Here is a 13,974-nt window from a genome sequence, read left to right on the forward strand (position 1 = left end):
ACGGGCTGGCGTGTTTCCTCACTCGCACGGCCAGCGCCTCCCCAGGCCCCGGGCCAGTGTCTCCTCTCGGGGGGAAACAGGGCTCAGGGGGGAATGGCTGAGCCTAGGGCTGGAGCAGAGAAAACATGAGGCGACCGTGGAGCATCTCCTGGTGCCTGAGTAAGGAAGGGTTCGGAAGTGACAGGGATCGAGCTGGGGTGGGATAGATGGAGGCAAACACCTGCCGCCTGCTGTACTATGACTCCAGCCCCTGGAAGTTTCCAGCTCAGCGGGCGACCCCACTGGGTGCATAATCAAGAGGACTGAAGGCATTTGCATGCCACACATGAATGAAGGAAGGAAGCATGAATGAATGAGTGAATGAAGCATGAATCCCAATGGCCAAGAGCAAGAGCGATTTGGCGGGCGGGTGAGGTATTGGAAAGATGCAGGCAGAGAACTATCCCGACACGGGATGGTGATAAAAATGAAAGGAAAAATACCTAGTAGCCACGTCGTGACAAGCTAGAACCTTTTACCTGAAGAGAGGGGCCAGAGCGGTAGTACAGCCGGTAGAGTGCACACACCTTGCACACGGCCAGCTCGGGTCCGATCCCCAGCATCCCAGACGGTCTCCCGAGCACCCCCAGGAGTAACCCCTGAACACCGCCGGGAGTGGCTCAAGAACAAAAAAACTATGGACAGAAGTGTCCTTTCCCCTTCCTCTCCTCCTACTGTGGCGAGACTGGCTGTCGGGATTTCACAAGGTTCCAGTGACAAGCCCGCCCAGGGCCAGCAACATTTCTCCCGTGCAAATCCCTTCCCTCCCGCAGTCCTGTCACTCAAAAACAAAATAAGCGTCCAACTAGATCAAGTCGCTGGTCCCGCTCAGCTCTGACAATATTCTAAGCTTTGAAGCTCTGTGGTTCGATGGTTTTGCTCTTTTCCTATTCCAAGTGAATGGGCAGAATCGCGTGCAGGGAGGAACAAGTAGGAAAGAGACAGAGTCGGGGAACGGCAAGCGGCCACAGGCGTGCCAAGCGGTGAGCTGGCCTTATGGAATGAAGGTCTCGAGTGGGCGAAGGGGAGTGGGCAGGCAGGCAGGCAGGGCAGCGGGCACTCTGGGGGCAGGCGGCTGGGGTGGGTGGGGGGAGAAGAGGTTTGGAACAACGTATGCATGACAGGACCATGAGGGGCTTTCGGAGTCACGATACCTGCAATACAAATGGAGGAGAGGGGACTGGAGGGACTTCCCTGCAGAAATCATGAGCTCGTTCTAAAATGCACATGGAGGGGCCGGAGCTATAGCACAGCGGGTAGGGCGTTTGCCTTGCACGCGGCCAGCACGGGTTCAATCCCCGGCATCCCATATGGTCCCCCAAGCACTGCCAGGAGCAATTCCTGAGTGCAGAGCCAGGAGTAACCCCTGAGCATTGCTGGGTGTGACCCAAAAAGCAAAAAAAAAAAATGCACATGGAAACATAAAGGATCCAGAACAGCCAAAATAACCCTGAAGGGAACAAAGACTCACAGTAAACTGAAGACTGTTAAAACAAAGCAAAAGTAACCTAGACTGTGTGTCGGGGGGGCTGGGGCGGTAGCACAGCAGGTAGGGCGCTTGCCTTGCACGCGGCCGACCCGGGTTCGATTCCCAGCATCCCATAGGGTCCCCCAAGCACCGCCAGGAGTGATTCCTGAGTGCAGAGCCAGGAGTAACCCCTGTGCAGTGCCAGGTGTGACCCAAAAAGCAAAATAAATAAGTAAATAAATGAACTGCGTGGCATGAGGTAAACACACGAGCCCACGAGAGGACTGTGAGGGGCTGGAGCAATAGCACAGCGGGGAGCGTGTTTGCCTTGCATGCGGCCAACTCAGGTTCGATTCCCGGCATCCCATATGATTTCCCAGCATCACCAGGGGTAATTCCCGAGTGCAGAGCCAGGAGTAACTCCTGTGCTTCACCAGGTGTGACGCAAAAAAAAAAAAAAATAAAATAAAAAAGAGGATTGCGAGCCTCAGAATAAACCCCTGGGCCTGGAGAGACGGCCCAGCAGGCAAGGCGCGTCCCCTGAGCACCGCCAGGAGTAATTCCTGAGTGCAGAGCCAGGAGCAAACCCTATGCATCGCCGGGTGTGACCCAAAAAGCAAAAAAAAAAAAAAAAAAAAGAAATGGGAGGGAAAAGCAGGTTGAGCTCACTGTGACCGTTACTGGTTTCTGACAGGTGACACCCAGGGCAGGAGGAATCGTAGAGAAGGATCGTTAGGAGGCATCACATGCAACACCTGGAGGCTCCAGGGGGGACCACAAGCAAGCGAAGATGCAGAACGCGGGGAACCTCACGTCAGGTAAGAGATTCTGCACATAGACTCTGGATTTCCTTGTGCATAAAACTCACATTTCAACAATCAAAATCCAAGTCACTGAGGCCGAGGAGATAGCGTCAAGGACTGGGACACGTCCCTTGCTTGTGGAGGCCCCGAACTCCAGCCCAGGGTGGCCCCTCGAGTGCCACCAAGGCTAGGTGGCCCCCAGCGCTGCCAGGTGGCTGCAGTAGATCCGGGGTGGCGCTTCAGGGTGGCACAGCCAGGCGAGGACCACCAGAGAGGCCCCCTGATTCCCTGGCACGGCTGGAGGAGCCCCCCACGCCGCCACCACCCCCCTTGCCCAGGAAAAGAAAAAGAGAAACAATTTTAAATTAGTCCAAGGATTAAGGCCGCTCCTAGGAGACATACTGAGGGCAACGTCATCGGGCATCAGGGAAAGGCCGTCACGGCCACTGAGAGGAAAAGGGAGGATAGGGAGGGTTTGCTAGAGGTATGGAACTCCTTTTTGATTGATGAAAATCTGCAGTAGCTAGTCCCAAATGTTGTAAAAAACTGAAAATATAGGGAGCTGGAGCAATACAGCAGGTAGGGCATTTGCCTCAGACACAGCCGCCCCGGGTTCGATTCCCAGCATCCCATATGGTCCCCTGAGCACCGCCAGGAGTAATTCCTGAGTGCAGAGCCAGGAGTAACCCCTGTGCATCACCGAATGTGACCCAAAAAGCAAAAAAACAAAACAAAACAAAACAAAACAAAAAACACCCAAAACCTGAAAATATAATTGAAAAGGCCCAGGTTAGAGAGATATTACAGCAATAAGGTGCTTGCTGTGCAAAAAAAGAAAAAGAAAAAAAGAAAAAGCAAGCCTACATGGTCCCCAGAGGCCACCAGAAGTAAGTAGAGTGTGTCCCCAAGACAAAATTAACAAAAAATGCTAAGAACAAATAACAAATTAGAAAACAAATTTCCTCACTTCTATCTCAGATCACCTGTTGGTTCAAGAAAACACAGAAATGTTCCTACGATGCAGACACTCATAATCCCAAGGCAACAGATATTACCGTAAAAAATTCTTTACAGATATCATAAGCTGAGAGGCCATTTGAATTTATGTTGCTTCTAGACAATAAAGATTTGAAAAGTCCCAAGGTCATGATTTCTGATGTAGCCTTCTCTAAATGCGTATTTTTCACCAGTAACGGAGGCTGCACAAATGCCTCTTTAGAAATACCATCATTCAGAAACGGGCCGAAGTCCCGTTCCTGCGAGGATATTAATGAGCACAGTCACGCTGAAGCAGTGCTTGAAAATTTAATGCCTGTACACAAGACAGTAAGAAGCTAGTCAAAAAACAATTTTTCAACATCGGTATTGCAATGAAATATGTATGACCTGACTCGAAACCATGAAACAAACAGACTCTCTCTCCCCGGCGCAGAAATAGAGTGCCAGACTTCCTTGCTTCGGTAATAAAGAGTGAAATTTTTTTCCAAAGCCCTACAACACAAGCGCACTCTCTATCTTCATTTTCTGTAGCATTACTGGGTGGATTGGCCTCTCAAAATCAGAAAGCTGGGAACTCTGCATCAGTGCACCACAAGAGAAGTCTGAAATAGAGTGATTAATTCTAGCCCGATTACACTCGGGTCATGCTGTACTCAGTACCATCTGAGCGAAACAAGACGACGGATCCTTTTGGGTTGGTTTTTTTTTTTAAAGCAAGTATAAAGAGTAGGGCTTGAAGACTTGTGAAAATAATAGTGACGTCTGCCATGATTAAGCTACATCCTACACGAGAACAGGCGGCTGCTGACATGATTTTCATCACTTCAGTGCGGTGAAAGGTGCATAGGTTCATATATATTGTTTTTATTTTTTAAACGCAGTAGGTTACAGGCTGCTAGCCACAAGAAAGCCGTGAGCAGAGAATGGTTAACCTGATCCAGCTTTAGTATTATTTGGGCAGTAAAGGGTATAGAATTGATCCACTGCCTGGGAAACTGAAGAGAAAACATTTACACCTTTACTTAGAGCAGTGCGGTTCAGCATTTGTTCTCCTGAAACAGCACAATACGTTAAAGTACCTGATAATTGAGATGAATTTCGAATGCCTCCAGGCATCAAGGAATTGTTTTGAATCATGTGTCTTCAAATGATGGTGGTGTTATCATTCAGACTGCACAATAAAATCTTCACACACACACACACACACACACACACACACACACACACACACACACACAAAGGAATGCAAATTGACTTCAGAACCACGTATGTATCAGCTCACACTGGGCGAACCACCAGAACCATCATGAATACCGCAGAGGCACGGGGCGGTGGACAAACTACTGTCCACGAGAATCCAAGACACACACACACACACACACACACACACACACACACACACACACACAAATGTACCCTTTGTGTTTCAACTAGACAGGCCTCTGAAAACAATCTTATCCACTTTTGAAAAATAGCACATCTTCTAAAGAGTTCTCACTTTTTGTTCCAGGAAATGGTAAGAAAATGTCTGCAGCCACCCATGCAAACTTGTTCACTAAGGCCAAGAACGGGTTTGCCAAGTTGCATTGTTGGATTCAAGTAAAGAGCCCTTCTGGGCCCGGGGGTGTGAAGGGACCCACACTTGTCCGTGCCAGGGCCCGGGGGAAGCTCAAGGCTGAATCTCACTGGAGCACTCGCTGCATACTGTTACCTTTACAAAGAAAAATCTAATGCATAGTAAGTTTTTCTGGAAAATTCTTTTTGTATGTTACAAAACAAAACAAAACCAAAAAAAAAAAAAAAAGCAAAGCTCAGAATCGGGGTTCGAATCCTTTTTCTTAGAAAGGCCAGACTTCTTGGCAGCGCCTCCTTCACACAATGGCGTACTGTTCATACAAAAGGTCTCTGATCCTATAAAAATCTTGACAAAGGCAGCCTTCTAATCCGATGCGTCCAGTTTCAGTCTGGAAACCAAGTTTGGAAAAAAGGAGATCGTTAGCACATTTTCTATCCGTGACAATACATCCCAGGAGCCGAAAGAGCGTGGCCTGACAACCTAAGATCGGCCGGGAAACAGGCGCTCCAGGCCCAGAAGATGGACATAATATTCAGGTCATGAATTTTACATGGACGTAAATGTCAGAGGACTCGAATAATAAAAACTGACAATAAAATTATACATCACGTCTTTGAGAGTTCCTTTCACGGGCCCTCAAGGTCATCATTATGAACAAAGCGAACGACTATGAGACAGTCTGAGTGGCCCAGGCCCAGCTGCTCATGTCCAGAGCACACTTCAGGGTCAGAGCGACAGACAGCACAGTGGGGAGGGCGTTCGCCTTGCACGCCGCCGACCCGGGTTCAATCCCCGGCATCCCATAGGGGCCCCCGAGCACCGTCAGGAGTAAAGTGTGCAAAGCCTGAATGCAGAGCCAGGAGTAACCCCTGAGCATCGCCGGGTGTGGCCCCAAAAGACTAAATAAATAAATAAATTAATTAATTAATAAGCACACTTCCGGGGTGCAGCATTGACGGTCCAGCAGCTAAGGTGCTCGGTCAACCCAGGTGTGACTCCCCAGCACCACAAAATGGCCCCCCCAAGCTCTTCCAGAGACAATCCCGAGCACAGAGGCAGGAGTAAGCCTCCACTGGGTGTGGCCACACCCCCCCCCCCCCGCCCCCGCGCCCTTCCCACCTTCCGGAAATGAAACCAAATCAAAGCCCCAAAGCCGGCTTACTCTGCGGACTGCGACTTGGTTATTGCAAACCAGCACCCCTCCGACAAACTCGGCTTGGATGCCCTCCCGCAGGAGGACCTGCTTGAAGTCTGACAGTCGCGGCTCGTTCATGAAAACAGACTGGTGTCCGGGAACCTAGGACGACAAGGTCAAGGTCAGAGGGGAGAGGATGATGGCGGGGGGGGGGGGGGGGAACGCTGCCCGGGGCCGAGAGACGAAAGTTGGGTAAGTGCGCATGCTCCGAGAGACCGTGCCCGGGTTTCTCGGGAGCCCGGTGGCGGATCATTTCAAGACTGCAAATCACGTCCCCAGCCGTTATTCTGACTTTTTAGCTCGTTATTTAGCATGACAAAAGCTCGCTCCGCATTTCTGAATGTTTCACCATCAATTTCATTAGTCACGCCTCAGGGTGACGGAGGGAATGTGCGGGACTGGGAGGCGCTTCGCTCACCCACCTGCCGCAGGGGTCACCCAGAGTGCCAGCAGGCAGAGCCAGAAATTCCTCCTCCTGATCCAGTGCTCGGCTCGACGGAGAAGCTAAAGCTCCCCAGATCCCCCCCCCCCCCACCGCTCAGATTCCCCTCGCCCAGAGAGTGAATTAAAGCGGCTGCCGAGGGCTCTCCATCAGAAAGGCATTGACGTGGTCACACCTTAGGCGGTCACTCTGAATTGCTCTGCAGAGGGCTGGTGTCAGCCCAGAACCCTGACCCAGCCTCGAGACTCCTGAGAGCACTACCGGGGATCCGGGGACAGAGGCCACCTTTCCAGCCCTTGCTGCAGGAAGCTCACGGACGTCAGTCTGACACACGGAGGGCTCGGAATAGAGTTTTTAATATTGTTCACAGTTAATTACCTCAAATATTCCCCGATGAACCAGCTATCTCATGAGAACACGGGGAGCGAGGCCAGAGTTCTATACTTAATAGAAGGTTTCTAACCGTGTCAGAACCAAAAACCACTTGAACTGAACTGAATATGTAACAAAGTGGAATAAAAAAGATGCGCTGAAAAAGCCAAAAATCTGGGGCTGGAGCGATAGCACAGTGGATAGGGCCTTTGCCTTGCACGCGGCCGACCCAGGTTTGATTCCCAGCAGCCAATCCGGGTTCGATTCCCAGCACCCCATATGGTCCCCCGAGCACCACCAGGAGTAAGTCCTGAGTGCAGGAGCCAGGAATAAGCCCTGTCCATCACCAGGTGTGACCCAAAAGAAAATAAATAAATAAATAAATAAATAAAAGCCAAAAATCTGGGCTGGAGAAACAGTATAGTGGGCGGGGAGCTTGCCTGGCACACAGCCAGCCTCGGGCTGATCCCTGCACGGCCTGTGGCACATCTGAGCACTGCCAGGTGTGAGCCCTACGCACAGAGCCAGGAGTAAGCCAGGGGCACCTCCAGACACGGCCGAAACCTCCCCACAGAGAAAGCAGAAAAATAAACAAATTAAAAGAAGATCAGAAAGGGAAAAAAAAAAACCCAAAAAACTCCACCCTTATAGATTTGTTACACAGTTTTCTTTAAAAAAAAAAAAAAACCCACAATTTTCATTTAATTAAAGAACTGTGATTTACAAGTTTATTGCTGCCTGAGCTTTAGGCATATGTCTCAACACTAATGCCACCACCAGTACCCGAGCCGGCTTCCCTCCACCACGGTCCTCCGCCCCGCCCGCCCCCTGCCGCCTTGACAGACATGCAGCTGAAATCCCCTGCGTTCAGGGTTGTTGAGCATCAAATTTTCCTTGGATGATTCCTGGGGCCTGGGAGACAGTGGGGTGGGGGGGAACCTGCCTGCATGCAGCCAACCCAGGCCCTACCCCAGGGCCCCCCAGCGTCCCCCAAGTCTGCCAGGAGTCACTCCGGGCAGAGTGAGGGAGCCCTGAGCACCACTGGGCGGGGCCCCAAACAAATATGAGAAATAAACCATTTGCTCCCTCCCCCCACCCCCAAATCTCTCTCTCTCTCTCTCTCTCTCTCTCACACACACACACACACACACACACACACACACACACACACACACACACACACACACACACACACACACACACACTACAGCAGGCAGGTAAAAAGGCCCGTACGGCAACAGGTTCTTGGGAAGTGAGGAAGTGAGCCCCTGTGTCCATGGGAACTAAGGCCTGATCAGACGCTTACCCGGGCCCGGGAGGGCTGGTCAGTGGTTGGGAATGGCCACAAGAGCGTCTGGGGGGCGGAGGGCAGTGTGGGTGGGAAGGGAGCAGTAAGACAATAATAGAGTGAAATGATCTTTTTTAGACAAAAACTGAGTGTTGAAAGTTGGTAATGGAATATACCTGATAACCTTTCAGTATCTGTAGTGCAAACCATAAGGCCCAAAAGGAGAGGGAGAGAGAGAGGAGAGAGGGAGAGAGAGGAGAGAGAGAGGGGAGAGAGAACGAAAGAGAGGGTGAGGCAGGGAGAGAGAGAGAGAGAGAGAGAGGGAGGGAGGGAGGGAGACAGAGAGAGAGAGAAGAGTGAGGGAGAGAGGGGGAGAGAGAGAGAGGAGCAAGGGAGAGGGGGAGAGAGAGGGGGAGAGAGAGGGGGGATAGAGGGCGGAGAGAGAGGGAGAGAGACAGAAAAGTGAGGGAGAGGGAGAGAGAGAAAAAAGTGAGGGAGAGGGGGAGAGAGGGGGAGAGGGAGAGAGAGAGAGAGAGGGAGAGAGAGGGAGAGAGAGAAAGAGGGAGGGAGAGAGAAAGAGAGGGAGGGAGAGAGAGAAGGAGAGATGGAGAGAGGGAGAGAGGGAGAGAGGGAGAGGAGAGGGAAGGGGAGGAGGAAGGGAGAAAGAGGAGAGAGAGGGGAGAGAGAGAGAAGCGAGGGAGAGAGGGAGAGAGGGGGAGAGAGAGGGGGGGAGAGAGGGAGAGAGGGGGAGAGAGGGGGGAGGGGAGAGAGAGGAGAGGTGGAGAGAGGGAGAGAGGGAGAGAGGGAGAGGAGAGGGAAGGGGAGGAAGGGAGAGAGAGGAGAGAGAGGGGAGAGAGAGAAGCGAGGGAGAGAGGGAGAGAGGGGGAGAGAGAGAGGGGGAGAGGGGGAGAGAGGGGGAGAGAGCGGGGAGGGGAGAGAGAGGAGAGGTGCCTACCATAGAGGCAGGTGGGGGGCAGGGAACATGCCCAGGGGGAGGGACGGTGCTGGAGCACTGTATGACTGAAACCCAATCACAAACAACTTTGTAACTGTGTGTCTCACGGTGAGTCGATAAAAAAGAAAAGAAGAGAAAGGCGCCTATGTGATAAAGATGAAAACAAACCCAAAAAGAAGACTCTTATGGTGCCCGAGGCCCAGAAGGCTGGGCCCACCCTTGCACCCAACTCTTCCCTGGTCAGGAAGGCCGGGGGGGGGGGGGTGGCTGCAGGGGGGGGCTCGGGGGCTGCGTCCTGACCTCGTGCGGCGGCAGCGGCTCCAGCGTGGGGATGATCTCGCTCTCCTCGCCCGCCTCCTTCTCGTCGTCCCCGAACAGGCTCTTCATGGCCTTCTGCTGGGCGAGCACGCTGGGGTCCGAGGGCAGGTCGGTCTGCATGTCGGCGTCCTCCCCGTCGTCCTTCAGCTCGCCCTCCTCCAGAATGACGCCCGTGTCCACTTTGGACACCCTCATGTCCAGGACGCCGTCGATCCAGGCCAGCTCGGCGTCCTTGGCCTTGCAGAACTGCAGGGAGCTGACGAGCGAGTCCTTCAGCCTCACCTGCAGGAGTGGGGCGGGAGGGAAGCGAGACCCGCGGCACGGACACGTCAGCGCGTCCCCCCCGCTCACCTGACCCTGGCCCTGGTCCTGGCCGCCCACGGCCCACTGGCCTGCCACATCACTGCCCTCTTTTTTTTTAGGGGGGGGGAGGTCACACCTGGTGATGCACAGGGGTTACTCCTGGCTCTGCACTCAGGAATCACTCCTCGAGGTGCTCAGGGGACCATATAGGATGCTGGGAACCGAACCCGGGTCGGCCGCGTGCAAGGCAAACGCCCTACCCGCTGTGCTATCGCTCCAGCCCCTGGACCTCTTTTCCGAAACAAAGGTTTTCTGGGTTTTGTTTTTTTTCTTTCTTTCTTGGGGGTGGGGGCCTTCTAAGCAGGGCTCGGGGGGCGGGGGCTGCGGGGCAGGAGGCCTTGCAATCCAGTGATTCGAAAGCCCCCAGCTGGGCATTCCAATGCTAGGGTTCGAGGAGGTGCTCAGGGGCGATGTGGGGTTACCTGGTCCCGAGCCTGGACAAATGCCCCGCCACCACCCCCAGGCAGTGCTGCTCGCAGTCTCGTCAGCTGTGCTGCTTTACGAGGGTCCCACGTCGGGGTGTGGAGCTCTCACTCCTGGCCACAGTGCTCCCTGAGGGGGGGAGCTACTGGGGCTCGCACCCTGGCCAAGGTGCTCTCGGCACAAGCATACCTGCTGAGCTTCAGGGCCCGTCAGCTGTCGCACACACCCGGCCACCAGGGCCCGCAGACAGGGGGCGCTGCTGGGCTCTCGCACTGGCACACTGGGTTTGGCCCGGGACCCCACGGCCACTCACTTGCCAGGCAGGTGGCCAAAGCCCCCGCCCCCACCCCTCTCCCACCTCCTCCAGGACCCTAGAGACGGTTTCTTGGGGGTGGGGCACATCATTCCGTGCTCCTCCAGACTGGCGAAAGCCATTCCCTGTGCCTGGAACCCTCCTCCCTCTCTCCGACCCTCGGGACAACCCGTCCGGCCCTTCTTAAACATGTGTCAACATTCAGCTCAGGGAGAGCGCGAGCCTCGTATGCAGCCGACCCGGGTTCAACCAGGCACCACGGAGGCTCCCTGGGCCGGCCAGATCACCCCGGGCACAGAGTCAGGAGTAAACCCTGGGTCCAGCCAAGCCCAAAGCAACTGAACAAAACAGGTTCCCCTGAGGGCAGCCTGAACATACCCCGGGAGTGACCCCCCCCCGAGCACTGAGGGGGGAGGAAAGCGTAAGGACCAGCAGGTGTGCCCCACACACACAGTAAACAAATTTTTTGGAAAAATTCGGCTTAGGGGCTGGAGCGATAGCACAGCGGGGAGGGCGTTTGCCTTGCACACGGCCGACCCAGGTTCGATTCCCAGCATCCCATATGGTCCCTCGAGCACCGCCAGGGGTAACTCCTGAGTGCAGAGCCAGGAGTGACCCCTGTGCATTTGGGTGTGACCCAAAAAGAAAATAAAAAATTCAGCTTAGTTCCCATTACCCCTCTCTCTCCAAGCCTGGGCAGGCGTCTGCCTCTCTCCACGCTCAGTGCAGGGAAGGGGGCAGCAGCGTGCCCAGTGCTATTTCCTTGTGGGGAGCCGCACAGCCAGTTAAGACCCCCGGGGGGCAGGGAGCCCCGGCTGCCTTCCCCCCCTCCACACTCCAAACATACCTGCCCCACCCGCAGCAGACACTTTGCTCCCCGGCGCCGAGCTCCGGCTGTTTACCTGGTAGATGTGGGTCTCGCTGGTGGCGTCGACCGTCTCGTGCAGCTTGGGCATGTACACCTTGATGTCCTTCCCCCCGAAAGCGCGGCAGCACTCGGCGAGGTCCTGGCTGGCCTCTGGCGGGCCGTGGACGATGATGAGCTGTCTCGGTTTCATCTGATTGATGATCTTTTTGATGGAGTCGCCGTCAGAGCGCCCCTCGTAGTCTATGTAGGTAACTCTGGCTCTGAAAGGAGACGGGAGTGTTCAAGGCCACCCTGCCGTGACAGTGCCCCGAAACTGATGAACGGCCTTTGTCATCGGGCACCCACACGAGGGCAAGGAATGCATGTGCGTTACGCTGTTAACGCATCGTTCCGATCCTTCTCACAGCCCAGAATATTCGCTGAATGGTATTAGAACAACTAAACCACTGGCCTCCCTGACACCTAAATTTAAAAGTTTCCAGATGACACTGGTGGTGAAGAATGGGCACTGGTGGAGGGATGGGCACTCGACCGCTGTATGACTGAAACGTCATCACGAAAGTGTTTAAGTCTGTAACTGTATCTCACGGTACTTCATTTAAAAATTTTAAAAAGTAAATGAAAGTTCCCAGATAACAACTGACTGGTGTTATTTGCTGTGATAAGCAGAAAGGGAAAGCAGGCTTCTTAGCTACTTGCGGCCAACCATGAGATTTCTAACCCAAAAGATGATGGAGTCAAGTGGCAGAGTTAGTCCTGGGGACACGGCTCGGCCGCGGAGCTCGTGGTTTTCGAGGGTGAGGTCCAACAAACCTCACCAACAAACAGACACGCAAGCATTCAGCCGTTTCTCGGCTGGAGGGATAGATCAGCCAGAAGGCAGGAGGAGGAGAGCGGTTTAAGTGGGGGAAAAACACCCCATTGTACAGGTGAATGTGAGTGGCTCGGTGACTTATTCTATTCTATACCTGTTGATTAACAGGAATGCATTACCTCAAATCTACAAATTGGTACCACGCAATGTTATTTTAATTAAAAAAAAATGTTTTGGGCCAGATGGGAAGCTGAAAGGGCTGAGCACGTGCTTTCATGCAGCAGGCCCAGGTTTTCGATCCCTGGCATTGCCCAGTTCCACCAGGGACAATTCCCTGACCAGAGCCACAAGTAGCCTCAAGCTCTGCCAGTCTAACCCCAATAAACGAAAAAAATTAATTAATTGAAAAGAAAAATTGGGATGGGGGGCTGGAGCAATAGCACGGTGAGTAGGGCATTTGCCTTGTATGTGGTCGACCTGGGTTTGATTCCCAGCATCCCATATGGTCTTGCTGAGTGCATGAGCCAGGAGTAACCCCTGTGCAACACTGGGTGTGACCCAAAAAGCAAAAAAAAAAAAAAAAAAAAAACAAACCATGGTGGGGGAGGGAGTTGGGAGCCACACTCAGCAGCACTTCACAATAGCCAAAATATGGAAACAACCCGAGTGCCCTAGAACAGATGACTGGTTAAAGAAACTTTGGTACATCTACACAGTGGAATACTATGCAGCTGTTAGGAGAGATGAAGTCATGATCAGGGATAACTCCTGGCCCTGCACTCAGGAATCCCTCCTGGCAGTGCTTGGGGGACCATACAGGATGCCAGCGATCAAAACCAGGTCTGTTGCGTGCAAGGCAAACACCCTACCCACTATACTCTCTCTCCGGTCCCCTAATATTTTGTTGTTGTTGTTGTTAAGTAAAAGAGTCTTAAAGAGTTAGGGTATAGTTCACTGGTGAGTAAATGCCTCGTGTATGTGGGGCCCTGAGTTCACTTTCTGCCATTGTCCTCAAAAGGATTTCCTTTTAATTAAATGAGTGCTATGCAAAAATACAAAAGGGGGCACAGTTAGAGAACAGCACGGAGAAAAATTAAACTTGCAAATTGCTAAAGGTAACCTGCTACCAAACTTTTCGAAAAGGCCAGAAAGTGCATATTTTATCCTAAAAATAAACAATTTACTTTTTAATCCCTGCCCCACATCCAAAAGGCATTAATAAAAAGAAGTACTGCCATAGGTCACAAGCCTTTGCCTGGAAAAAGAAACAAAATTCAAAAGCATAAACTTATTTGCGGGCATTTCAAAGATGTCACCTTTGAAACAACACACCTTCACCGCTCGAGGACCGGAGTCCTGTCTTAGGGCGTCTATGCAAGGTCGGGCTCACTCACTTGATTTCAATAGACTCGGTCGCAGACACACACTTGGTGGGGGCGTCCGACAGGTCCTGGTCCATGGGCTCGTCGCCATTGGTCATGCCCGACTCCAGCTTATTCTTTTCCTCTTCAGTCGCTTGAAGTTCTGGCACTAAGAAATCCTCTGGTCTGAACAAGAAGGCGTTCGTTAACAGGAGTGACAGCAAGCGAACATTTTCTTTTCTTTTCTTTATTTATTTTTTGCTTTTTGGGTCACACCAGGCAATGCATAGGGGTTACTCCTGGCTCTTCTTTTTACTTTTTCACCCAAAAAGTAAAAAAAAAAAAAAAAAAAAAAAGTGAGCAAAATACAGAGAGGG

General features: G+C 52.6%; 1 protein-coding gene across 1 annotated transcript in view; it reads right to left on the reverse strand.

Annotated features, from left to right (window-relative positions):
• Window positions 1-3,601: 3,601 nt before the first annotated feature.
• The window catches only part of CPSF2 (cleavage and polyadenylation specific factor 2), a 32,515-nt gene continuing 22,142 nt past the window's right edge, over window positions 3,602-13,974 (reverse strand). The window contains exons 12-16 of the mRNA XM_004610262.2: window positions 13,631-13,783; window positions 11,457-11,682; window positions 9,438-9,737; window positions 6,048-6,182; window positions 3,602-5,273 (exon numbers count right to left, since the gene is read on the reverse strand). Of these exons, the coding sequence (XP_004610319.1) occupies window positions 5,181-5,273; window positions 6,048-6,182; window positions 9,438-9,737; window positions 11,457-11,682; window positions 13,631-13,783 (907 nt within the window). The 3' untranslated portion in view covers window positions 3,602-5,180. The remainder of the gene's footprint in view (window positions 5,274-6,047; window positions 6,183-9,437; window positions 9,738-11,456; window positions 11,683-13,630; window positions 13,784-13,974) is intronic.

Source organism: Sorex araneus, chromosome 3 (assembly GCF_027595985.1).
Source record: "Sorex araneus isolate mSorAra2 chromosome 3, mSorAra2.pri, whole genome shotgun sequence".
Classification (NCBI taxonomy): domain Eukaryota; kingdom Metazoa; phylum Chordata; class Mammalia; order Eulipotyphla; family Soricidae; genus Sorex; species Sorex araneus.